Source organism: Erinaceus europaeus, chromosome 10, assembly GCF_950295315.1.
Source record: "Erinaceus europaeus chromosome 10, mEriEur2.1, whole genome shotgun sequence".
Classification (NCBI taxonomy): domain Eukaryota; kingdom Metazoa; phylum Chordata; class Mammalia; order Eulipotyphla; family Erinaceidae; genus Erinaceus; species Erinaceus europaeus.
Window position 1 is genome coordinate 103,615,666 of NC_080171.1, and position 25,547 is coordinate 103,641,212.

General features: G+C 44.1%; 2 protein-coding genes across 4 annotated transcripts in view; both read left to right on the forward strand.

Annotated features, from left to right (window-relative positions):
- The window catches only part of AIF1L (allograft inflammatory factor 1 like), a 29,107-nt gene extending 18,858 nt beyond the window's left edge, over nucleotides 1-10,249 (forward strand). The window contains exons 4-6 of the mRNA XM_007530310.3: nucleotides 1,668-1,709; nucleotides 4,422-4,584; nucleotides 7,213-10,249. Of these exons, the coding sequence (XP_007530372.1) occupies nucleotides 1,668-1,709; nucleotides 4,422-4,584; nucleotides 7,213-7,300 (293 nt within the window). The 3' untranslated portion in view covers nucleotides 7,301-10,249. The remainder of the gene's footprint in view (nucleotides 1-1,667; nucleotides 1,710-4,421; nucleotides 4,585-7,212) is intronic.
- A 3,188-nt stretch (nucleotides 10,250-13,437) lies between these two features.
- The window catches only part of NUP214 (nucleoporin 214), a 109,590-nt gene continuing 97,480 nt past the window's right edge, over nucleotides 13,438-25,547 (forward strand). For 2 of the 3 annotated variants that reach the window (XM_060200395.1, XM_060200396.1), the window contains exons 1-7: nucleotides 13,438-13,617; nucleotides 16,446-16,638; nucleotides 18,435-18,586; nucleotides 20,112-20,310; nucleotides 20,960-21,030; nucleotides 24,255-24,318; nucleotides 24,907-25,010. In XM_060200395.1, coding sequence (XP_060056378.1) covers nucleotides 13,573-13,617; nucleotides 16,446-16,638; nucleotides 18,435-18,586; nucleotides 20,112-20,310; nucleotides 20,960-21,030; nucleotides 24,255-24,318; nucleotides 24,907-25,010 — 828 coding nt within the window. In that variant the 5' untranslated portion in view covers nucleotides 13,438-13,572. The remainder of the gene's footprint in view (nucleotides 13,618-16,445; nucleotides 16,639-18,434; nucleotides 18,587-20,111; nucleotides 20,311-20,959; nucleotides 21,031-24,254; nucleotides 24,319-24,906; nucleotides 25,011-25,547) is intronic. The other variant, XM_016191385.2, reaches the window with a different exon arrangement.

Genomic DNA, 25,547 nt, shown 5'->3' on the forward strand with positions numbered 1-25,547 from the left:
GACATGTAATCCATTTCTCTCTCCTTGATAACGGTGGGGTCACTTCTGAGAGTTGTCTTTGGGAAGAGGACCACATGTCCCAGGGCTTTACTGCCCATTCTCCTTGTCTTCATTAGCATGTAGGATTGGGCCCACTGGAGCCCATTAGGACCACTGTTACTTTGGGAGTGAAGGGACTGTTGAGATCTTTAAGTAGTTTCAATCACTTGACCTCCCAGTCAACCCTGACTATGCACCAGATTCCATTCTAGGCCTGGGGATTCAAGAGTGAACACACAAGAAATCCCCCACCTGAAAGAGTTTGTATTTACTAGGGGGAGGAGGCATAATAAGAAGAGCAAGGATATACAAGGCAGGTCAGATGGAAACATAAAGCCCCAAGATAGGTGGTGATGCCCAGTCATAGAGTCTGTGTGTGTGTGTGTGTGTGTGTGTGTGTGTGTGTGTGTGTGTGTGTGTGTGTGTGTATGTGTATGGGGGGAGGGGGTGGTGGTACAAGCAGAAGGAGGAGCCCAGCCCAGAAAATGCCTGGGAGGAACATTCCAGGCAGAGAGGTGACAAGTCCTAGGGTGGAGCTGGTGGGGAGGAAGCCAATAATAGCAAGAACTAGTGGGAGTAGAGCCCAAGATGGAGAGAGGCTTGCTGAGAGGCTGGAAGGTAGACCAGAAGCCTGAAGTCCTGCTAGAGGATCTTGACTTTCTCAGAGTTATTTCTCAGTGCATAGTAGACCCTCCAGTGACAGATGTGACCTGCTCAAGGCCACAGGATTCATTTGCATACATTGCTCTTGCCAGAAGATACCAAGCTCATTATTCTGCATTATGTTCCCTCACCATTAGCGATTCATGGTATCCCTTGGTCAGGAGGCTTAACTCAAATGTCCATAGGTGAGGTGCCCCCCGCCTCAAGAGAGGCACCTCTGGGCATTGTGTGACACTTTGTGGTCAAGGGCAAACCCGGGGGCATATCATGTTTCCTGGGAGAGCACTAGATTTCTTTCTTTCTTTTTTATTGTTGGATAGGATAGAGAGAAATGGAGCGAGGAGGGGAAGACAGAGGAAGAGAGAAAGACAGACACCTGCAGACCTGCTTCACCACTTATGAAGTGACCCCCTGCAGGTGGGGGGCCGGGGGGCTTGAACCAGGATCCTTACTCCCATCCTTAAGCTTCTTGCCATGTGCGCTACCACCCGGCCCCCTAGCACCAGATTCTTAGTGGATCCCACCCTCCAACCAAAAGTTCAGAATCACAGGGATTCTTTAAATTGGTGTTTCCTCTACCCTGTGGGCCTCTACCCTGTGGGATGTTCTGAAAACCTGGGATGCTCACCTCCACTCTTCCCATACCCACACACCGTAGTCTCCTTGGCTGAGATTTGCAGTTGCTCTGGATACAGCCACCAGCTGGGCTCCAGGAGAAGCTGCAGAGGGTCAGAGTGGCTCTCTGCACACCCCTCCACCCAGCCCCTGAAAAGGGGTAGGATGACCCCTTTCTCCAGAGATAACAGCTGAAATGACAGGACTCGTCCAGACCCCCAAGTGGGGTGAGGAAGGTGGTACCAGCTTGTAAAGGACCCACCAGCTGTCTTCCAGAGAGTCATGGGGACCCAGCCAGAGGTAGGTGACCTGATTCCTACCTAATGCCAGTTTTTGCCCTGTGATTTCAGAGAAGTACATGGAGTTTGACCTGAACAATGAAGGCGAAATTGGTGAGTGAGGCCTTGAGTGTGTTGTAGGGGGTGGTGGTGCTGGGTAGGTAGAGGGTATGAGGGTCCAGAGAGTACCCCCTGCATAGATGAGGGGTATGGAGCACTCTCATGAGTGTGAGGAACACACTAAGGCTCCCCCCAGCTACTTAGGACAAAGGGTGCTCCAAAGAAGGTAGCCAGTACCTTGGCCCCACTAACTGGCATTTCCACTGCCCCAAGCCCATTCCTCCATTTGGGGGCGTTCAGCTGCCATTGACTGGGGATTTGAACCTAGAGCCTCACACATGTAAAGTATGTGCTTTATGACTTGAGTTGTATCTACAGTCATCCCCACCATTTTTTCTCTTTTCTTTTTCAAGCCATTTTTCACGTGATTAATAGTTATAAGTTTGTAAGATCACAGGGCCATTTTTTTTCTCTAGAAAAAAGAACTCAAATTAATGCAACTTCATGTGCAAAATGGTTCACTTGGATAGTGCACAGTTTTACCATGCATGTTAACTCAGGCTCGAGCTCAAGCCAGTCCCTCGCCACATTGGACAAAGCTTTGGTTCTATGGTCTCTCTCTCTCTCTCTCTCTCCTCTGCCTATGAAAAAAATGTTTACCTGGAATGGTGAAGCCCTGGTAATCATGAAAATTTTTAAAATAAAAAAAGCCATATGGGATAGCGTGGTAGCACACGTTACTATGCATAATGACTTGAGTTCAAGCCCCTGGTCCCCAACTACAGGGAATTGAAGTGAAGTGGTGCTCCAGATGTTTCTCTTTTTATCTTCCACTTCCCTCTCAATTTCTCTCTGCCCTATCAGAAGAAAAAAAAAAGAAAGGAAGGAAGGAAGGAAGAAAGAAAGAAAGAAAGAAAAGATAGGAAGAAAGAGAGAAATGGCCACAGTGAGCAGTGAACTCATCATGCAGGCACCAAACTCCAGTGATAACCCTGGAGACAATAAAGAAATTAATATATCTTCTTCATAAAACATTTTGGAATGCACAACAAAGCACCAAGGTAAAAATACTCTGTCCATAATCTCATCTTCTATAAATAATTGCTAGAAGCATTTGACTTCTACTCTACCACTCTTTGTTATCACAGACACTGTTTCACACCGTTTTAAAACCTCCTGTGTTAATGTGCAAGTTAACGTTGTGTGTATTTGAACATACAATAAACTTTTGCTTAGAAATATAATTAGTGGGAGTCGGGTGGTAGCGCAGCTGGTTAAGCGCATGTGGCGCGAAGCACAAGAACCTGCATGGGAGTCGCTTCACAGGCGGTGAAGCAGGTCTGCAGGTGTCTGTCTTTCTCTCCCCCTCTCTGTCTTCCCCTCTTCTATCTAACAACAACGATGACATCAATAACAACAGCAATAATACCTGCAACAATGAAAAACAACAAGGGTAACAAAAAGGAAAATAAATACATTTTTTTAAAAAGAAATATAGCTAGTGACCACATTATCTCATTGTGGGGAGGGATTTAATTTGTTTAGCCATATGCCTTCACCTGTTTAACAGTTTCCAGCTGTAATGGCTATAGATGATCCTGCTTGTGAATCTTTGACTATGTCGCTGATTATTTCTCTAGAGTAAATCTCAGGAATTAGACATTCTGGGTCAAAGGCTTCTGTGGTCTCTTGCCAAATTCCGTTTCAGAAGAGTCTTGCCAATTTCGAGTCTGGCCAGCAGGAAAAATGGAGACCCATAGAACACTGCCTGGCTTTCTTTGAAATGCCCTGGACGTCCTGGCACCTAGAGGTCTGGCATCAGCCCTGCCTGCCCTGCCCCTCTGGTGAACTGGCACACCACTCCACCCCCGGCTGAGCCCTCTCCCGCCTGCCTTCACTGCCATTGTTCAGGGAACAATCTGAAGGAAATTGCCTCAGCTCTGCAGAGCCTGGAGGCCAGAGGCAGTAACTCCTTGAGGTGTAGTGACTTTTGGGTGTCTCCCTTATTTTCTTTCAATGTTGTTCTTTTGTTGGTTTTCCTGCTCCCAGGGATATTTTTGGTGCTTCCCCTTTCAGTAAGGTGGAGACCCGGGATTATGGGCTGAGAGTAGGAGGGAGAAGCAGCCACTTGGTGCCCTGCATGGTGATTTCTAGTGGTTGTGCTCGAGCTGCCTTCTCACCCTCAGTTTGCTGTGCAGTAATTCCCCAGGGAGCCAGCACAGGCTGCACACTGCTCACCCTGTCCTCAAGGCAGCAGAGATGACAGAAAGAAAGTAAAGACTAGTTGCTGCATCTCTCTGAGCACCTGCTATATCCACTGTCCCCCTTAAGTAGTCTCAGCCTGTTTTAACACTGGTGGGAGTAGGACTGTGGAGAGGTTGAGTAAGGGGTCCCAGCTCTCACAGTCACAATAAACAGGGAGGCAGAGGGGCAGATAGAGAGTAAAAGACCACAGCACCAAAGTTTCCTTCAGTGTAGTAGGGGCTAGACTTGAACCTGGGTTGTGCACACTCTCCAAGTGAACTATTTCAATACCTTGATGAACAGACCTTAATTCTAAGCCATCTCTCTTTGACTCTTGAAGCCCCTGTCTCTGACCACCAGAGTGGGGTGGGGTGTGATGGGCTCCTTTGGGGAAGAGTAGAAATATTGACTGCAGTCTTCAGGGAGTGGCTGTGGTGCTGGACTTCCTGGACATGGGTGCCAGCTCCTCTGCCAGGCCTGGCAGCCTGCCCCTGCCTAACACATCTGCCTTTCCTCGGGCAGACCTGATGTCTTTAAAGAGAATGATGGAGAAGCTTGGGGTCCCCAAGACCCACCTGGAGATGAAGAAGATGATCTCAGAAGTGACGGGTGGGGCCAGTGACACCATCTCCTACCGAGACTTTGTGAACATGATGCTGGGGAAACGTTCAGCTGTGCTCAAGCTGTGAGTCACCCCCACCCCCACCCTTACCCCCACCGCTTCCCAGTCTCTGAAGGCAACCCCTGGCAGGCTTCATGTATCAGCCATTCATCTGATCCCAACTTCCTTGTCTGTCAAGTATGTTATTCCATGTCCTGCAGGTGCCATTAGCTTGAAACAGAAAGTCTGGCAGAACTGGTGCTCAGTTAGTGGCAGTTGGTGGTGATGATGATGATGATGATGATGGTGTGATGATGAATCTACTCTTGAAATTTTTTGAGCCTCAGTTTTCTCATTTGTGACACACCTCATAGTGGATTCTTTTTTATTTTTAATTCATTTAGAATTTATTTATTTATCTATTAGAAAAAGAAAGGGGTGGCTGGGCAGTGGTGCACCGGGTTAACTGTACGTAATACTAAGCGCAAAGATCCAGGTTTGAGCTCCTGGCTCCCCACGTGTGTGTGTGTGTGTGTGTGTGTGTGGGTGCTTCACAAGCATCAAAGAAGTTCTGCAGGTATCTACCTTTCTCTCTTCCTCTTCCATCCAAGTACTAGCCAGGCCCCTGTTTAGCTTCCGAGATCAGGTGTATTCAGGGTAGTATGGCTGTAGATCTTTCTCTCTCTCTGTCCCCCCCTTCTCTCAATTTCTCTCTGTTCTATCCAATAAAAATGGGAAAAAATGGCTGCTGATCTTTTAGCAGCAGATTCTTGGTGCCAGTACTAAGCCCAAGTAATAACCCTGGAAGAGAGGGAAAGGGAGAGAGAGAGAAAGAGAAAACCAGAGCATCAGTCTGGCATGTGCAATGCCAGGAATTGAACTCAGCATCTTCTGGTTGAAAAGCCAATGCTTCATCCACTACACCACCCTCTATTGGACTGACTCTCAAGCATGGGGCCCCAACCCCCAACATCACATGTTCCAGAGTGATGCTGTTTTTTTTTTCTCTTTCTCATTGATAAACAAATTTAATTAAAGAAATTTTAAAAGACTTGAGGCCTGTAGGCATGGAGAGTCTTCATGGAGGTGGACAGGAACTGGTAGTATAGGGAGCGATTTGGGAAGTGGAGCCTGAACTAATGAACTCCCCAGTATAACAAAAACAATCAAGCTATTCGAGGTGATGTCTGAATCACTGAGTGGCAGTGTTACTCACTTTGAGGAAAGAGCAGGTGGGGAAAGAAGAATTTAAGAGTTAGGCTTTGAGGTGACCCAAGAGGTGGCTCACCTGGTAAAGCTCACACTTTGCCATGTATGAAGGCCTGGGCTCCAGCCCCTGGCCAGCACATGGGAGCACCTGCACAGGTGGAGATCACAGAGCAGTGCAACAGTGCTGTAGTAGCTCACTTTCTTCCCCCCCCCCCCATGTCAGGGAAAAAAGAAACCTGCTGGGAGTGGTGGAATCATGCAGGCACAAAGTCATGGTGAAAACCCTGGTGACCTAAAAAAAAAATTAAAAAATTAGGCTTTGCATGTTAAGTTGGAAGTGCTTTTAGACATCCATGGGGAGAGGTTGAGACAGGGAGCTGGATGTCTGAATTTGCTATTCAGAGATAAGCTGTCGGCAGACTGTCACCCTTTGGATGAGATTTGAGGGCAGGGGGCAGGCGGAGCCTAGCCAAGGAATGGCTACAGATGGAGAAGGGTGCTGATGCTGGGAATGGCTCCAGGCTGGACGTGCCTCTGGCATCCTTAGTTTTAGGTGGATCATGGAGTGTCAGTGGGGTTGCAGGGCTTACTTGAATCACCAGCTGGGAAGTGGCAGGACTGGGATCCAAATCTAGGTCTGTTTCTTTTGTGCTTTTTAAAATTTTTATTTAATTTTTAAAAATTTTTTTCTAATAGAGACAGAGATAAACAGAAAGGGGAAGAGAAAGGAAGAGAAAGAGAGATAGCTGGAGGTGCGCAGTGGCACATCAGGTTAAGCAGGCTACACTTCGAACTCCATCCTCTGCTCCCTGGGCTTTACTCTCAGAGCAGTGGAGTGGTTGTAGAGATCAGAAAGGGTTTTGAGGGGGGAGTCGGGCTGTAGCGCAGCGGGTTAAACGCAGGTGGCGCAAAGCACAAGGACCGGCATAAGGATCCCGGTTCGAACCCGGCTCCCCACCTGCAGGGGAGTCGCTTCACAGGCGGTGAAGCAGGTCTGCAGGTGTCTATCTTTCTCTCCCCCTCTCTGTCTTCCCCTCCTCTCTCCATTTCTCTCTGTCCTATCCAACAACAACAATAATAACTACAACGATAAAAAACAACAAGGGCAACAAAAGGGAATAAATAAAATAAATAAAATAAAAAAAAGATAATTAAAAAAAAAAAGAAAGAAAGGGTTTTGAGCAGTCATGGCTTAGTCTAGCTCTATCTGCAGACAATATAATTGGTGCGGGGTGTCCAGCCTAGAAATCAAAGGTCTGGAAATCTGAAGTTTCTCCTTACTTTAGTCTACTAGTGCAGTTCTGAGGAGTTACTTGCCCCTGTTGCCTCTGTTTTTCCCTTTGTAAAATGGGACCAGCAGTTGCTGAGAAGGTCTCACTGGATATTAGATAAGTAGGCATTCTGAAGCTTGCAGAATGAGGATGAAGATGATCTCTCTCTAGATGGAGGAAGGGAAAGTTCTAACCTTGTTTTGTTTTTGTTTTTTTTCCATTTCTAAACCAGAGTCATGATGTTTGAAGGAAAAGCCAACGAGAGCAGCCCAAAGCCACTTGGGCCTCCTCCAGAAAGAGACATTGCCAGCCTGCCCTGAGGACCCTGGCCCGGACCCATTCCCGCTCTCCCTGCCCACTCCTCCCTCCTGAACTCGCTGCCCAGCTCCACTCATTGTGATTTGTTTTGTTTGTTGTGTGTGGTCGTTGTGACTTTGTGTTTTCATCAGCAGAATCAGTGATCTCTTTGTGAAGCACAAATTATCTGCCTTAAAGAGCCTCTGGGTAGGGGATCTGAGTCTTGGGTTCCCTCCCTCTTGTCTTTCTTCCCTTCCTCTCTGTATAGAAGGACTGACATCAAACCAAAAACAAGCCCAAAGGACATGGGGCTGTGCCAGGGCAGCTGGAGGTCTGTGTTTTACACGCTTGGAGTTGGCACTGCACATCCCTCCAGAAGGACTCTGAGCTAAGTTTACTAGCATGACCCTGGTATGACCTCGGCCTCCTTTCAGAGGACCCTGGAGAAGGGACTTTAGGGTCTCATTTGACAGCTTTGTGGCTCCAGTGCTCTGGGATTATTAACTGGGGTATGGTCACAGACAATCCCCCTTATATCACATTGCTTCTCATCCCCATGAAGTGACAAAGGAGGAAAAGTTGAACCCTTAAAGAAGGTTCCAGAAGGAATTCTCTCTGGCTTTCTTCTCACCTGACCAAACCTTTACAGGTAGCTCAGAGGGAGGGCACAGCCCCTGTTCCTTGCTGGGACAGCAAAGGACTTTGGAGGTAGAGAGGAAGCGAGGGGTGTTTGGGGAGGAAGGGAGTCAGTGTAGCCTAGTTCTGCCTTTGAGAGGGGATGCTCAATACAACAGGATAGGAAGTTGAAGAATAAGATGCTCATAGCAAAAAAAAGTGTTGGTACCACTGTTAAATGAGGAGGTGAGAAACAGAAAGCAGCCTTTCCAATCCCAACCTGCTCAAATCCTGTTTCCCACTTTGCCTTCCCACCTTATCAAATCAGTAATAATCTATTCACTTACTTATTCAACAGATACTTATCAGCCACCTACTATAAGCTTTAAGCACCCCAGCATACCTCCAAGCCCCAGCACACACACTTATTCTGATATAAGCCAAATTTAACTCATCTCTGTTTCCAAATCCCACAAACCCTTAAATTTGGGGATTGGATATCATCTTTGTCCTTTATTATGGACTCACAGGATGATAGAGCCCTAACCAATATGTATTTGAGCTGGGCCAGTCCTCTCTTATCACAGGTGAGAAGCTGGGTGACCCATAGGGATTAAGTGCCTTTGCCCAAAGTCAGGGTTAATTTGGAGATGGCAATCTTTGGACAGGAGCCCAGGCATCAGATGCTCTGCCTGCTGTTCTGTTCAGGAGATGCCTCCATCAGCAAAAACAAGAGAAGGGTTGTGAGGGGCAGCCTGCTAGGTCAACACTTGGCACTTGGGGAAAGGCCCAGAGCCAGGCCTCAGCCTTCCTAACACCTCCAAGTCAGCAACAAGGTTTGGGTAAAGGCCAGACCAGCCTCTGCAGTCCTGCCTTTCCTATAGCTTCTTGACCAGGCCACATGTCAGAATTCATACAGGAAGGCGATGCACTCAGTCCCATCTAGGCGGAATAGGGAGCCCACCAGGACCCCAGCTGTGTTCTGAAGTCCTTTCTCCTGCCAGTTCAGGGCTTAGAATCACTCATCCACTGAAACTGTCATGAGCCAAGAGCCACCAGTGGAGAAACACAGAGATCCAAGGAATTTAGAGTCTAGTAGGGGTGGGCTGGGGGGGGGGGCGGGGAGAGGTAGGACCAGACAATAAGTGAAATGACTGTTAGGAAAGAGGGTGATACAGAGTGATGAACTGCAGTCTTGGGCACCTGGCTGAACCTAAGATGGTAGGAGTCACAAAACCTTAGTAGAAGGTTGTGGGGTCTGTTGGAGGTTGGATCCAGTGTGGGCTCTTTTTTGGTTCCTTAGTGGCCTGCAAACTAGGGCCCCGAGAGATGCCCTTGCAGCAGCTTGAGAGAGTGAAGCAAGTAGGGAGCAGAAATGACCAGACTGGATTAATCTGATGGTCTCAACCAGTTCAGGAGCAAGATTATTTGGCCATGACTGACTGATTTTTTTCAGTGTTAAGGAGCTGCTTCAAATGCAGATTTTGTTAAAGTTTAAACTCCAGCAAGACATTCCTTTCTGTAAATGTAAAATCTCACCCTGGCTGCTCATCCCAGCCTCCCAACCGCATATCATTAGATGAGTAAATGCCTTTCCTCAGCTGCCTCTCAGAGAGACTGAGCTCTTTGTCTGCCAGGGCTGACAGTTGCTGAATTTCACTGTTCTTGGTGTCCTCCTCTCCCCTAACCTCCCCTGCACAATTAGTTTCAGACAGAGAGGGAGAGAGAGGAGAGACACCACAGTCCACTCCACCATCCGTGGAGCTTCCTAGGTGCCATGCACAGTGCTCCCATGTGGTGCTGGGAGCTCATGCTTTGTGCAGTAAAGTGTGTGCTGCCCTGGTGATTATGTCTTGCTCCTTCAAGGCTGAGATCTTTGAGCAAGGCAGCCTTCACAAACTATCCACCACAGTCAGTGTCACTCAGGAGATCAGAACCAGCACAGCTTATTCCAGTGGATTCCATAGTTTACAGGACTACAGGAAGCCATCTCAAGGGAGGACAGCAAACTTCTAGAAAGGCAAAGGAGAGTTTTCTCCTTGAAGAGATGTCAGTTTCTCCACCATTTCTTGGAACTCTACCTTTGGAGAAGAGTCTGCATGGATTTCAGGTCATGGCTGCTCACATTCTCTTCTCTGGCTAAGGGCTCATCTTTTAAGAACTTTCAGCTGTCTTCTTTCTGAAAGACCGAATCAAATTAATGTAACCAGCAACCTGGGGGCTACCAAATATGGTGTTGTCCCTGTAACTCAAAAGATGTTCCTTGGGCAAGATTAGGTGGATGAACTGAGTTTGTATGTGTGTATGGTGTGATGTGGGATATCTCTACCGACAAAATAAAGACAAACTTATCAATATCTAAATGTGTATTTTGGGAATGGTGTAAAAAGCTCCTGGCTGATGGGTTCTTGGGTTCATGCTTAGAAAGAATATACCAGGCAACAGGTGACTTTAGCAGCATATAAAATTTATTTGGGGAAAAAAAAAAACATTCCAAAAGGGGCCTGATCTTGAGAAATGGGAAAAGGCATATCTATGAGCTGTATACAACATCACCATCCTCCCTATTTTTTTTAGATTTGTCTGTAAGAGAGAGCTGGGTGGTGGCACTCCTGGTTGAATGCACATTACAAAGCACTAGTACCAAGGTTCAAGCCCCTGGACCCCACCTGCAGGGGGAAAGCTTCAAAAGTTGTGAAGCAGTAATACAGGTGTCTCTCCCTTGCTATCTTCTCCAATCCCTTTCGATTTCTGTCCCTATACAATAAATAAAATGAAAAAAAAAAAGGGGGGGAGGGAACAGGTGGTGGTACACAGTTAAACACACACTGTGCTAAGCGCAAGGATCCGGGTTCGAGCACCCAACTCCCCATCTGCACGGGGTACACTTCACAAACAGTAAAGCAGGTCTGCAAATGTATGTCTGTCTCTTTCCCTATCTATCTCCCCTCCCCTCTTATCTCTGTCCTATCTAATAAAAATGAGGGGGAATAATTCACCAGGAGCAGTGGATTCATAGTCTCAGCGATAACCCTAAAGACAAGGGAAAGAGACAGAACCAGAGAATCACTCTGGCTCATGCAATGCCAGGGATCAATCTCAAGACCTAATGCTTGAGTTCAATGCTTTTGTGGTCCAGGAGGTGGTGCAGTGGAGAAAGCATTGGACTCTCAACATGAGGTTCCGAGTTTTCACTCCCCAGCTGCACATGTACCAGAGTGATGTCTGGCTTTTTCTCTCTCCTATGTTTCTCATTAATAAATAAATGAAATCTTTAGAAAAAAATAGTTCAATGCTTTTATCCATTGTAACACCTCCTGGATCATTATATAATAATTTTATATATATATATATATATATATATATATATATATATATTTTTTTTTTTTTTGATAGACAAGAAACTGAGGGAAGGGACACACACACACACACACACACCCTTACCTGCAGCACTGCTTCACAAATTGGAACCTTCTCCCCTGCAGGTGGGGACCAGAGCCTTGAACCTGGGCCCTTATTCACTGTAATGTGTACTTTATCAGGTGTACCACTGCATGGCCCCTGTGTACACAGTCTCTCTGTGTGTGTATCTCTTTCTGTGTGTACACCTTTTGGCAGGAGCAGTCAAACAAACTTGGGGAAAACGGATAAGATAAAGGTTGATTTGTAAGGGAAGAAATGAGCAACTTCAGTTGCTGTTTTGTGGAACAGGCACAGGCTGTGAGACTGGCGTCTGAGGGTACAGGTGAATGGATATATGTATTGAAGAAGAGAGGTGACACTTGTTATAGTTTTATTTTTTAATGACTTATTCATTTCATGAGGTAGATGCCAGAACAAAATTCTGCTGTATTTCATACTGGGGATCAAATTTATGCTTGAAAGTTCAAAGCTCTAGCACTGTGCCACAGCTTGCTGACAGTGGGGGCAGTAAGTAACTTACTTATGTGCTCTGCATGTCCAAGAGCAGTGCATTTCAGGTATTCTGTATTTAATACAGCCTGCATCCAATTACTTGAGAAACAGCTTTGTAAACAACCCTACTCAAGCAAAACAAATGACAGTAATGACTTCTCAGGAATGTCACATTGAAGGCTAAGGGGGTTCTGGAAATATCAAGGAATTCAGTGACAATCTTTTTAGAAGATTTATTTATGTGGGGTGGGGTGGGGTGAGGAGGACCTGAACATTACTCTGGCACATGCGGTGCTGGGGACTGAACTCAGGACCTCATGTTTGGGTGTCCAACACTATATTGTATCACTTCCTGAGCTGCTTTGGTGAGTTTTAGAAGTAGACTTTTATTGTTTCCCTTTACACTACTCAGCTTATGGCTTATGGTGGTGCTGTGGATTGAACCTGGGACCTTGAAGCCTCAGGCCTTAAAGACTTTTGCAGAACCACTAAGGCATCTCCCCAGCCTGATTTTTCTCTTTCTTTCTGTTCCTGTCTCTGTCTTGCTTACCGGCTTCAGTGGTTCCCACTCAGCAAATTCAACAGATAACAGACTGAATGTGTCCTGTATGCCAAGTTCTGCTAAATGCTGAACTTTGCTAATACCTTACACCTTTATGATAGTCATCCTTATTTTTTTAGTGGCAAGCAGGCTTGGGGCAGATAAACAATTTGTTGAAAAGATGTCCTGCTTCCCCCTACCCGCCCTCAAGTTAAGAACTTCTGTTCCAGAGCATCTATTATATAAGCCTACTATAGAAATCTTCAGTTAGGACTGTGTAATTGTCATCAGTCAACAAAGCTAGACAAGCAGAATTCTAATCCTGACTTCACTACTTTCTGGCTGAGGGGCACAAAGAAACTTCTCAGTGCTTGCAGCTCCCTCATGGATGAAATGGCATTAATAATCCCTACGTGATTTCGTACTTCGTAAAGATTAAATACCACATCTCAAGTGTTTGGTGCAGCTTCCAAGTTATTGCTCCGGAAATCAATACCTTGAAAAGAGAAAATGTATATGGAGAGATGAGAAAATGTATGCATGTTGTCAACAACTGTACTGTAAATCATTACCCCGAAAATGTCTTTAATGTTAGAAAGAAAGAAAGCAAAGGTGATCTTGGATTCTCCTTAGCTACCCCTTTTAGCCCTTGTGCTAAGGATAAGGTGTCTCTGAGCCAGGCCCCGCCCTACTCCCTGAACCCCTTTGGCTCCACATGAAACTTCAAAAACTCTCAAGCGCTGACCCTTCAACACGCGCAATTCCCAACTTCTCTGATTAGGCACTGTTAATAACTTCCTACATTCAGAGAATACTTCACAGACTCCACCGAATATCGCGTTTAGAGCGCTCCAACGTGCTGGCTCCATAGAATGAAAGCAAGACTGAAAAAAGCATGCTCCAGCAATGACTGCGGAGGCGGTGCCCAGACGCGCAAGGGAGCAGGCGCAGGAATCTGGAGCCACGCCCACTAGACCCCAACTAGACACCAACCGGCCTATAGGAGGAGGCGGCCGGGAGAACGCGCGACTTTAGACTTTCTCTTAGCCTTTCCGGACTCCAGCGAGATTGGCAGTGTCTGACGTCATCAGAGCGCGCCGGAAATGTGGGTTCTTTGGGCGCCGCTAGCATTGAGGGGAGGAAGTTGGCCTTGGAGCGGCCTGGATTGTTGGGGCAGGCCGCGGGCGGCAGCGGAGGCTGCTTGAACCACCGAAGAGCGGCACAATGGGAGACGTGATGGATGCGGTGATCCCGGAGCGGGAAATGAAGGTCAGAGATTCGCCAGGTCCTCCCACTGTACTTTAGACTTGCGGTCGCTTTGGAGCCCCGCTGAACAGCGGAGCGCGGGTGCCGGCTGCCCCGCCTCCTGCTTGAAGTTTGCCGCCGTCAGAGTTTTCATCTGCGTGACCTGGAACTCTGTCGTGCCACCTGCCTGATAACCCCACTCAGTGCACTCTTCCCGCCCTTTGTCGATTTTGTGCCCGCCACTTGTGTTATCCTGCTTTCTTAGGGTGATAATAAGTGCTGGCTAGTGAGCGATTATTGTATGCTGGGCACTGTTGTGTGCATCACAGCAGCCTTGTGCGGGGATCGAACTCAGGGATCGAAGCGAGGCATGCATGGTACCACTCCACCAGCCCGGATTGCTTTTGTTAAAGACTCGTTCTCTTCACTTTCATTTGACTATTTCTGTAGGATGGTACAAGCTTGCAGAGCACGGGTTTAACCAATCACATTCAGTTAGCTGGAATAGGAAGATTGTTTTGGCGCCGGAAGAGGTCAGCCTAGACCTGGAAACTAAAGGAAAGGGCTCTGGCACCACATTAGGGGCGAAATACACACACGCGCACACACAGACACACACAGACACACAGACACACACACTCTGGCACCACATTAGGGGCGAAATACACACACACACACACACTGGCACCACATAAGGGCGAGATACACACACACACACACGGACCAAGAGATAGCTCAGTGGGTAGAACGCTCTGAAACCAGGGTTCCAGCTACTAGCACCACACAAGGAGCACCATACATGGCATCAGTGGAAGCTCCATAAATGAAGGCACAGTGTTATGGTATTTCTTCTCTTGCCCTCGCTATCTGGACAAGTTTAAAAGGGCAAAAAACAAACAAACAAACAAACAAACAAAACTATGAATGCAAGGTTAAGAAATAGGATTTTTTTCTTTTGTTTTTACACTTTCGGAATATAAACATAGTAGATTCACATTATTTTCACCCAAACCTTGACTTGTAGGTTTGTTTGTAATTGAAGGGGAGGGGGAGAAAACCCCAAAATTTAGTATACCACTGATCATTGTCTGTCTTTCTGTCTGTTTCTTTTTTTCCAGAGCCTCATGCACACAAGATTTTATGACTGTGGGCTGTTTTTTTCATTGAGATGGAATGAAGGAGAGACACCATTTCACCAGAGATTTCACTAATCTGGGCTGCTTTTTATTCAGCTAGAGAAACAGAGAGGGGGGCAGCCTAACACCAGAACTTGTGTGGTACAGGGGCTTGAATTTGGGCCTTACATTGTGAGCTATTTCTCTCACTCAGTGGAACTTTTAACCAAGACCCTAGAAATAGTCTTTGAAAAGCTGGTGAAATAGCTCACTTGGATAGTGCACTGCTTTGCCATGTGCATGACCTAGGTTCAAGCCCAGCCCCCACTGCATTGAAGGAAGCTTTGGTGCTATGATATTTGCCACTCTTTGCCTCTCTGTTTCTGTCTGAAAGAGAGAGATAAGAGAGGAGAAAGAAAACGTGTCTTTGCAATCATATAAATCCATGGAAGACTTAAGGGACTCAGGTATTGACAGGAGGTCCGAGAAGATTCCAAGGTCAAGTGTTAAGAGACCGTGAAGTGCTGAGCATGGAAATCAAAGGAAATGAACATTAGAAATAGGTGAAGGGAGAGGGGCAATATTGGATGTGGTATATGTGGTGCACCTATAAGAAGAAAGTGTTGGGGCCTGGTAGTGGCGCAGCTGGTTGAGCACACATGTTACAGTGTGCAAGGACCTTGGTTCGAGCCCCTGGTTCCTACCTACAGGGAAAAAGCTTCACAAGTGGTGAAGTAGGCTGCAGGTGTCTCTTTCTCTCCCTCTCTATCACTCTTCCCTCTCAATTTCTGGCTGTCTCTAGCCAATAAATAAATAAAGATAAAGAAAAAGAAAGTTGTGAAAAGTGAGCCTGCAGGTATGGACAGGCCAAGGTATGTCTGCTGGCTTTGTAGTCTGTTAGATTTTGAACTTATGTTTAGATTTGTTAGCCCTGGACTGACCAGACATAGCCTTTAAAAATTAATTTATTTACTTCCTTTTGTTGCCATGGTTGTTTTTTATTGTTGTAGTTATTATTGTTGATGTCATCGTTGTTGGGTAGGACAGAGAGAAATCGAGAGAGGAGGAGAGGAGGAGAAGACAGGGAGTGAGAGAGAAAGAGAGATACCTGCAGACTTGCTTCACTGCTTGTGAAGCGACTCCCCTGCAGGTGGAGAGCCGGGGGCTTGAACCAGGATCCTTACACCAGTCCTTGGGCTTTGTGCCACTTGCACTACTGCCCGACTCCTATAGCCTTTTTTGTGATGGAATTTTGTTTACTATTTGATGCAGGTAAGCCAGTTCTTGGCAATTTGTTAATCTTTCTTTGGTAATTAAAATATTTTTGTTGGGCACTGCACTAGAAGTTGATGTTGACAGTGTAGATGGGTGATGATTAAAATATTAAATGATGTATTAAGCAGTGCTCTGGCTAGTGTAAGCCAGATTAATCAAAACTTCATGAAAGAATTGGGGGCAGGAAATGTAGCTGAGTGGTAGAACCAGTGCTTTGCATGTCTGAGATCCTGGGTTGGATCTTTGGTACTCCCCCCCCAAATAATTTTTTTCATTCAGTAAATATTAGTAAGTTTTGTGCCAGGCACCACCACAATATGCATAAGAAACTTAAAAACAATTCATGTAATCTTGGGTCTAATACATATTTTTGTTCTGCTGGAATTTGCTGGGATACAATGACAGATGTGACTTCACGTCCCTTTTTCCCTTTGTTGATCTTGTTTTGATCCCTCACAACAGGATTTTGAGTTTAGAGCCCTGAAGAAGGTGAGAATCTTTGACTCTCCCGAGGAGTTGCCTAAGGAACGCTCAAGTCTGCTTGCCGTGTCCAACAAATATGGTCTGGTCTTTATTGGTGGAAGCAGTGGGTTGCATATTTTTCCCACTAAGGATCTTCTTATTCAAAATGAACTCAAAGATAAATCTAGTATAGGTAAGTTGATGATATTTTTTTACATTTTCACAGTTGATAGCATGTTCGAAAAGATTCGTGATGCTTTATAAAGAAAGGAGTGGAGTGCAGTACTAGTGTAAGTTTCCTTCCCTAGAAGTCATTCTAATAATAAAGTCAAAGTTGCTGTTAGTCCCAAGGTTAACTCCCAGGTGGAGTAAGTTCCAGAAGCAGAAGGAGAGGTACCACAGCATCTCTTTACCACCTGTGAGGCTTCCCCTTTGTCTCATGCTCCCAGATTTGTACTTCGTGAATTGTGCCCTCCTGGGTCAACCATCTCTCTGCCCCCTATTTTTTTTTATATTTATTTATTTACCTTTTGTTGCCCTTGTTGTTTAACATTGTTGTGGTTATTAATGTCGTTGTTGTTGGATAGGACAGAGAGAAATGGAGAGAGGAGGGGAAGACAGAGAGGAGGAGAGAAAGACAGACACCTGCAGACCTGCTTCACCGCTTGTGAAGTGACTCCCCTGCAGGTAGGGAGCCAGGGGCTCGAACTGGGATCCTTACGCAGGTCCTGGCGATTTGCACCACGTGCGGTTAACCCGCTGCGCCACTGCCTAACTCCCCTGCCCCCTATTTTTTATCCCTAAGTTGTTCCTCTGAACTTAGGGGAGCAAAATTTACTACTGCTATGCCATGCTTTCACTTTTTAAAAAAATCTTTTTATATTTACTTATTTTCCCTTTTGTTGTCATTGTTGTTGTAGTTGTTGTTGTTATTGATGTCGTCGTTGTTAGATAGGACAGAGAGAAATGGAGAGAGGAGGGGAAGAGAAAGATAGGTACCTGCAGGTACCTGCAGACCTGCTTTACCACCTGTGAAGCGACTCCCCTACAGGTGGGGAGCCGGGGGCTGGAACCGGGATGCTTATGCCTGTCCTTGTGCTTCGAGCCAAATGAGCTTAACCCGCTGTGCTACCGCCTGACTCCCCATGCTTTTACTTTTGTATCCTTAGCTTGGGTTTGGAGAACACCTGACTTGGTGGCCATAGTTATCCCTTAGAATCATTTGGTTTGGCCTGCCAAGGCAACCACAGGCAGGACTTGAAATTCAATAAATCTAAAAGCTTTTGTTTTCATAGCAACATTAAATGCTAATTGTTAAGACAGCAATTCTGTAAAGGCTCTCGAATAGAGTTATAAATATCCAGATGGCCCATAGCAGAAAAAGGTTCCCCATCTCTGCTCTAAGAGAAGAATTTTGTTGTACAGCTTTTTAGTTGGCACAACAGTATTATCCAAATAAATGGGTGTGAGCACTGTTAGTGGTGTTATTGCAAAAGTACTGGTACGCAACACTGGGGTGTGTTTGTGTATGTGTCATTTTGTCACATCAGGTCTTTTTCTTTCAGATGGAAAGGCAGGGAAGGATAGAGGGAGAGGGGGAGAGGGAGAGAGAGAGTGAGTGAGTGTTGGACCACATACCAGAACTTCTAGTACCATAGGCCCTTTCATGTGGTGCTGGACTTGATTTGTGTGACTAGGCACACATCCTATCCAGTGACCTAACTCTCTGACCTCGGAATACTACTTAAAAAAAACAAAACAAACAACAACAAAAGCAGCAGTCATGAGTAGCTTCCCAAGGAAGAATTTCTGGGGTTACTTAATGCATAATTATATACTAATAAGAAAGCTAAGGTTGGTTTGCGTAATAAGGTATTAAAGTTTATGTGCATATTTATAAAGATGCAGAGACTGTATCAATTAGACCTACATAAAAGGGTTCTGACTCATGCTAAGAACTCTTCTTTGTTGTTTTTTATGTCTTCATAGTTGATAAAGTTCAAGGCTTGCTAGTTCCTATGAAATTCCCCATACATCACCTGTCTCTGAGCTGTGATAACCTTACACTCTCCGTGTGCATGATGTCCAGCGAATATGGTTCCATTATTGCTTTTTTTGATGTTCGCACATTTTCAAATGAGGTAAGTTACTGGCAAACTAGTATCAACTCGAGAACTTAAGGAGACTCCTTGGTATTGAGTCATAACCTGGAAGCTCATTGTTAACCCTAGTAATCTTTTTTGGGATTACAATACACGTTAAAAACAACCCTTACTTATAGCCACAGATCTTTGAGATAACAGTAACTTCAAGAAATTATTTCTTGAAGGCCAGGTGGTGGTGTGTTCAGTTGAGCACACACTTTACCATGCTCAAGGACCAGGGTTCAAGCCCCTGGTTCCCATCTGCATGGGGTGTCTTCATGAGCATTGAAGGAGTGCTGCAGGTGTCTCTCTCTTTCTCCCTAACTCCTCTTCTGTCAGTTTTTCTCTGTTTCATCAAATAAAAAATAAATGAGGGAGCTTGGTGGTGGTGCACCTGGCTAAGTGTACACATTACACTGCACAAGGTCCCGGGTTTAAGCCCCTGGTCCCCCACCTTTAGGGGCAAAACTTTATGAGTGGTGAAGCAATGTTCTGAGTGTTTCTGTCTCTCTCCCTATCACACCCATCCCTCTCGATTTCTGCCTTTTTCTATCCAGTAAACAAATAAAGGTAATAAAAAAATTTTAAAATACTTTAAAAGTGAATTATTTCTTTTTTTTAAATTTTTACATTTATTAATTTATTCCCTTTTGTTCTTGTTTCATTGTTGTAGTTATTATTGATGTCATCGTTGTTGGATAGGACAGAGAGAAATGGAGAGAGGAGGGGAAGACAGAGAGGGGGAGTGAAAGACAGACACCTGCAGACCTGCTTCACCGCCTGTGAAGCGACTCCCCTGCAGGTGGGGAGCCAGGGGCTCAAACCGGGATCCTTCCTCCGGTCCTTGTGCTTTGCGCCACCTGTGCTTAACCCTCTGCGCTACCGCCCGACTCCCTGAAATGTTTCTTAATGCAACCCACTCCAAGATGTTTTTACTTTTCATTCCCAAATGAGATAGTCAAGAGCACCTTAAGTTACTTCTCAAAGGCAATGGAATTAAGAAATAATGTCAGAAGTTCCTACATCCTGAGTCTCTGGCTTAATGCAGTTTTCTCCTAATACAGTCACTTTAGTGATGACAATGGTGAATGATTCCAAATGTTTATATTGTGTGCTAAGCCCTGTACTAGCACTTGACATGCCTGTCTTTGTTCATGCCAACCATGACCTTAACATAATAAGTACTGTAGTCTTGATTCTATAGGTGCCCAAACAGTTTAATCCTGCACAAATATAACAGAAGAAGCAGAGCCAAGATTCAAATCTGGCGTCTGTTCTTTATTCATTATTTGCATTTTTGTATTCCCCTGCCAAGAGCCCTTCCAAATGCACTAGAATAATTGATTGCCATTTTCAAAGTGTGTTGACATTGTGATATTGTGTAGAGCTAAATAATAGTTCTGAAAAAAATGGACCATATAGCTGAAGATATTTGCAATTCAGTAGTGTTTCTTTGACTATTAAACATCTTCATATTTGTTGTTTTCTTAATTTGTTTTTGCTTCTGGGTGTGCTTTGAAAGGCCAAACAGCAGAAACGACCATTTGCCTATCACAAGCTTTTGAAAGATGCAGGAGGCATGGTGATTGATATGAAGTGGAACCCCACCGTCCCCTCCATGGTAGCAGTTTGTCTGGCTGATGGCAGCATTGCTGTCCTACAAGTCACAGATACAGCGAGAGTGTGTGCAACTCTTCCTTCCACAGTAGGAGTAACGTCTGGTGGGTAATAAGATTTTCATTCTGTAAAATATAGTCAAGGTGATCTATTTAAAAATTCATCTGGAAATATGCATGAATGCTCTTTTTGTTGAATTTCTGGAAGCTGTTCTTTATTTTCATAGTTTCCTCAAAGCCAAACCATATACATTATAGAACTTGAATAGTATACAATATAGAACTTGAATGTGTTTGGGTGTTCTGGAGAAAGAAAATTTTGGTACAGTTTGTTTAGAACTGTGTTTTTGAGAATCATTGTTTCTAGATTCAAAAGGGTCTTTTCCTGAAAGTCATGTGTGCCTTTTTGGGGGAAGAAATAGGTAGGAATAAGATAATGATTTATTTAAGTTATTTTTTTATTTGAAAGCCCTCTCTTTTTATCTTAACTAAAAACTAGAGAATTCTGTAATTTCCAGCTTTGGGGACCATGCTCCATTGAAAAGGCATTTTTAATTGTCAATTAAATGATTGAGTGATAAACTTTAATTTGCTTATTCACCAAAATGATTTTTCTTTTATTTCCCTTTGCCAAGTAAGGATAGCCTTATAGTGAACTATGGGCTGACATACCAAAAAGTGGTGATGATACAGACCTCAGTGGCTTTCTCCATTTCTTTGGTTTTCAATTGGTACCATTTTATTCTTTGCTTAGTGTGTTGGAGCCCCAAAGGAAAGCAACTGGCAGTGGGAAAACAGAATGGAACTGTGGTCCAGTATCTTCCTGTAAGTCTTGACTTAGACGTTAAAAATCTTCCTTGGTCTGCGAAGTGGCACAGTAAATAAAAATCTTGTTCCTGGGGAGTTGGGTGGTAGTGCAGTGGGTTAAGTGCAGGTGGCGCAAAGCGCAAGGACCAACGTAAGGATCCCAGCTCAAGCCCCCAGCTCTCCACCTGTAGGGAAGTCGCTTCACAGGTGGTGAAGCAGGTCTGCAGGTGTCTATCTTTCTTTCCCCCCCTCTCTGTCTTCCCCTCCTTTCTCGATTTCTCTCTGTCCTATCCAACAATGATGACATCAGTAACAATAACTACAATAATAAAAAAAAAAAGGGCAAGAAAAGGGAATAAGTAAATATTAAAAAAAAAAATCTTCCTGAAGTTACCCATTGGTGGGAGGGTGGGTAAGGAAGTATGTGCAAGGGTTGATAGCGTCTTTGGTGTATTGCCCTGTTAAAATGTCAGTTTGCTCATTGCATCAAACTACTAGTATATAACTGAATGCAGGAAAGAGTAGAACTCTTTCCTTCAGTTTCATAGTTGTTCTTTTTGGTAGCCTTCCAGACTTCTCTGGATGCTTATATAAATCCAAGTTTCCATTATTATCTGAAACTAGAACATTACTATTTGGTATGATTTGGAAAGCTAGTTTTGGGTCTGGGAACACTGTTACTATTATTTAATATGGAAAAAATTTTGAGCATTCTCAGAACCAAGTCATACAAAATAGGAATGTTCAACTTTCAGATAATAGGGGAAACCTATAGTCTATGTATATATAATAATTTTATAATCTTTTTTAAAGATTTGATAGTGGGGGGGGGTCAAACCTAGGTTGTCATATATATATATATATATATATATATTGTTAAAGTGATGCCCTTGGCCTCTTATGCTGCTTTTTAAATATGGTGATGTAACTTTGTTTACTATTCCCCAACCTCATATTCCCAGTTCATTCCATAAAAACAGAGCTTCAGGAGTTCATGAAAAGACTGTTACTATACTGTCAAACAGTATTATTTATTCTAGCAGAATCCATATCACAGGAAGTTTTACTAACTATAAGCAACACAGAATAGGATTGTTCTCGTTATTAAATGTTTACTATGCCATCCTTTTCCTGTGATTTTTCTGAGACGATATTCACCAATATTCTTCAAGATAAGTTGATGAGGTCTGGAAAGTTTCCAAGGTAGAGAACATGACCCTGGGTTCAAACCCGAGCACCATAGATGGCAGAGCAGTGTTGTGGTATCTCGCCTTCTTTCCCCCAAACCTCACCCCTAATGAAAAAGTAGGACTGGGGAGACCATTTAGTGGTGGTATTGCATTGAAACATGTGCATTCGACTAGGTGCACCACCAACTGCCCTCCCTTTAACTTTTATTATCTTTATTTATTGGCTAGAGATAGCTGGAAATTTAGAGGAAGGGGGAGATAGAGAGGGAGAGGCAGACACCTGCAGCCCTGCTTCACCACTTGTGAAAACTTTCCCCCTGTAGGTGGGGGTGGTATTGAGTTGCATTGCACTGAGGCCCTGTGTTCATTTCCTGTGCTGTATTAAAAAAGAGAGAGAAAGAGAAACCATGTACATTCAATCAAGTCTAGATATGGGGTCTGTAGGCCATACAATGGCATATTGTTAGTCTTTCTTGAGAGATTCTTTGGAGTGTGTGGAGTGGTGGACATGATGGTAAAGGCTAAGTTTTTATTTCTTATTATTGTGCAAAGTTATATGAAATTAGTAGAAGAGTTAATTTAAAAAAATTATTAGCTTTATTGGATAGAGACAGCCAGAAATCGAGAGGGAGGGGTTGATAGAGAGGGAGAGAGACAGACACCTGCAGCTCTGCTTCACCACTTGCAAAGCTTTTCCCCTGCAGGTGAGAACTGGGGGCTCAAACCCTGGTCCTTGCGCAGTGTAACATGCATTGCTCAATCAGGTGCGCCACCACCCGGCCCCAAGAGTTAATTAAAAAAAAATTTTTTTTAATTATCTCTATTTTTTGGATAGACATAGCCAGAAATTAGGAGGGAAGGAGGTGAAAGAGAGGGAGAAAAACAGAGGCACCTGCGGCATTGCTTCCCCACTCGCAAAGCTTTCCCCCTGCAGGTGGGGACCAGGGGCTCGAACACAGGTCCTTGCGCATTGTAACATGCGTACTACCACCCGGCCTCGAGTTATTATTATTTTAAATTATCTTTATTTATTTATTGGATAGAGACAGCCGGAAATCAAAAGGAAAGGGGTGATAGAGAGGGAGAGAGACAGAGAGATACCTGCAACACTGCTTCTCCACTCACAAAGCTTTTCCCCTACAGGTAGTGTCTGGGGGCTTGAGCCTGAATCCTTGTTCACTGTAACATGTACACTCAATTAGCTGCACCACCACTCGGCCCCTGTTTTTTGTTTATTTTTTACCAGAGCACTGCTCAGCTCTGGCTTACGGTGGCACAAGGGATTGAACCTGGGACTTAGGAACCTTGGTCGTTAAAGTCTTTACAGTCAACCATTATGCGATCTCCCCTGCCCCTGTACATATTCTTTTGGGCATTAGCCTTTAAAAAATAAAACACAGGGCTAAGTATCTCACTTGGTAAAGTATGCGTGTTACCATGCATGAGGACTCAAGTTCAAGCCCTCTTTCCTTACCTGCAGGGAGAAAACTACAAGCAATGTAGCAGTACTACAGGTGTCTGTCTCCATGATCTCCCCACTTTTTTCCCCTCCCTCCACCCCCGTCTCTCACCCTCTACCAAAATAATGGCCAGGAAACAGTGAAGCCATGTAGACACCAGACCCCAGCAATAATTCTGGCGGCATAAACATAAGCAAACTTAACAAACAGTATTATATTGGAGGCCTTTTTCCAGCTCTTATAAAGCCACTTTTTTAAAAAAAATGACTGCAAAGTAAACCTTTGTGTGATGTACCATAATTTACTTCTCAATTCTATCACTGATGGATGTCTATTTCAATATTGAGTGGGTATGCTACTACAAATGACATTATATTGCAAATCCTCATCACCTACCCTGAACAATTTGTATTTCTCTGGGGCGATGTCCGAGAACCCACTTGTCTCTGTATTTGGTCACATGGTTAGGAGAAACATAGATGATTCACAAAAGATGACACATAGGTGGCTTCTTGGGGAACATACTGATTTGACAATTTTATTAGTTTGAGGGTTGCTTCATTTGACACTTTTTTTTAAAATTTCTTTTCAGACTTTGCAAGAAAAAAAAGTCATTCCTTGTCCTCCATTTTATGAGTCAGATCATCCTGTCAGAGGTAACATATCTACCTCTCTTATGGGCTGACCTGTCTGTCATAAGGTGTCATCTGTATGTTGCAGAAATCTCAAGTCATTTGATGTACTGCATCTCTGCTCAGGAACTGTTGGTGCCGTGTGTGTGTGTGTGTGTGTGTGTTCTCATTGTTTTAATTAGCTTATTAAATAACTATAAATTTTATTTTGTAATAGACATGTGTCTCATGCTAAGTGATATTAAATGGATCCTGATTTCTTTTAACTAATTCTTCATGATTGCTCTAAATCTAATCCCCCTGAAAATTATTAAAATTGTGGAGAGTATTTGTGTTTCTTTAGTCTGTGAATTATATTTACTATAAACTCACCCTTTGTTAAAGTGTTAGTATATCTTTAATATTGTATAGTTTAAATTTGTATCCATAGGACATTAATTTTATTTTATGAGAAAGAGGGGAAGGAAGGTTAGAGTACCACATGTACCTAAAGCTTCCCACATGTTAGTATGTATTTTACTCTTTGAGCTACCTCCTTAATCATCTGAAGTTAATTTTATAATAACACAGTGACTATATGTATGATGTCTTACTGGGGTATGTCTCCTTCAGTTCTGGATGTGCTCTGGATTGGTACATACGTCTTTACAGTAGTATATGCTGCTGCAGATGGGACCTTGGAAACTTCTCCAGATGTTGTGATGGCTCTACTCCCGGTAGGTACACAATGGGACAGCTTTGTTTGTTGAGGTTTTAGGCTTCTATTTCCTTTACTTACTAGCATTGATAGTGCGACTGCAGTTAGGGATTTCAGTGTTGCATCATACGTCAGGAACTAAAATTATGGTGGCTATTTAATCCTAAAGGAAAAAAAAGTAAAGCTTGCAAGCTGTGAACTATGCATTTTAATAAAGCTCACACTAAGATAATAAAACTAAGTTTTAGAAAGCAATGAATCAATATGAAAAAAAATTAAACATTTTGTTTATTTCAATTAGATAGATAAAAAAAAAAAAAGATGCAGAGAGAGACCAGTGCACTATTCAACTCTGGCTTATTGTGGTTCTGGGGGTTGAACCAGGGACCTTGGAGCATCTGGCATAGAAATCTTGTGCATAACCATTATGCTATCTCCCAGCCTGAAATGACTTGATTTTAAAAATTCTTTCATTTACTTACTGATCAACTGTTTACTAAAGGGCTGCAGCATGCTGGTCATTTCTTTAAATCTGAGAATATTGTGGTGGCCATAG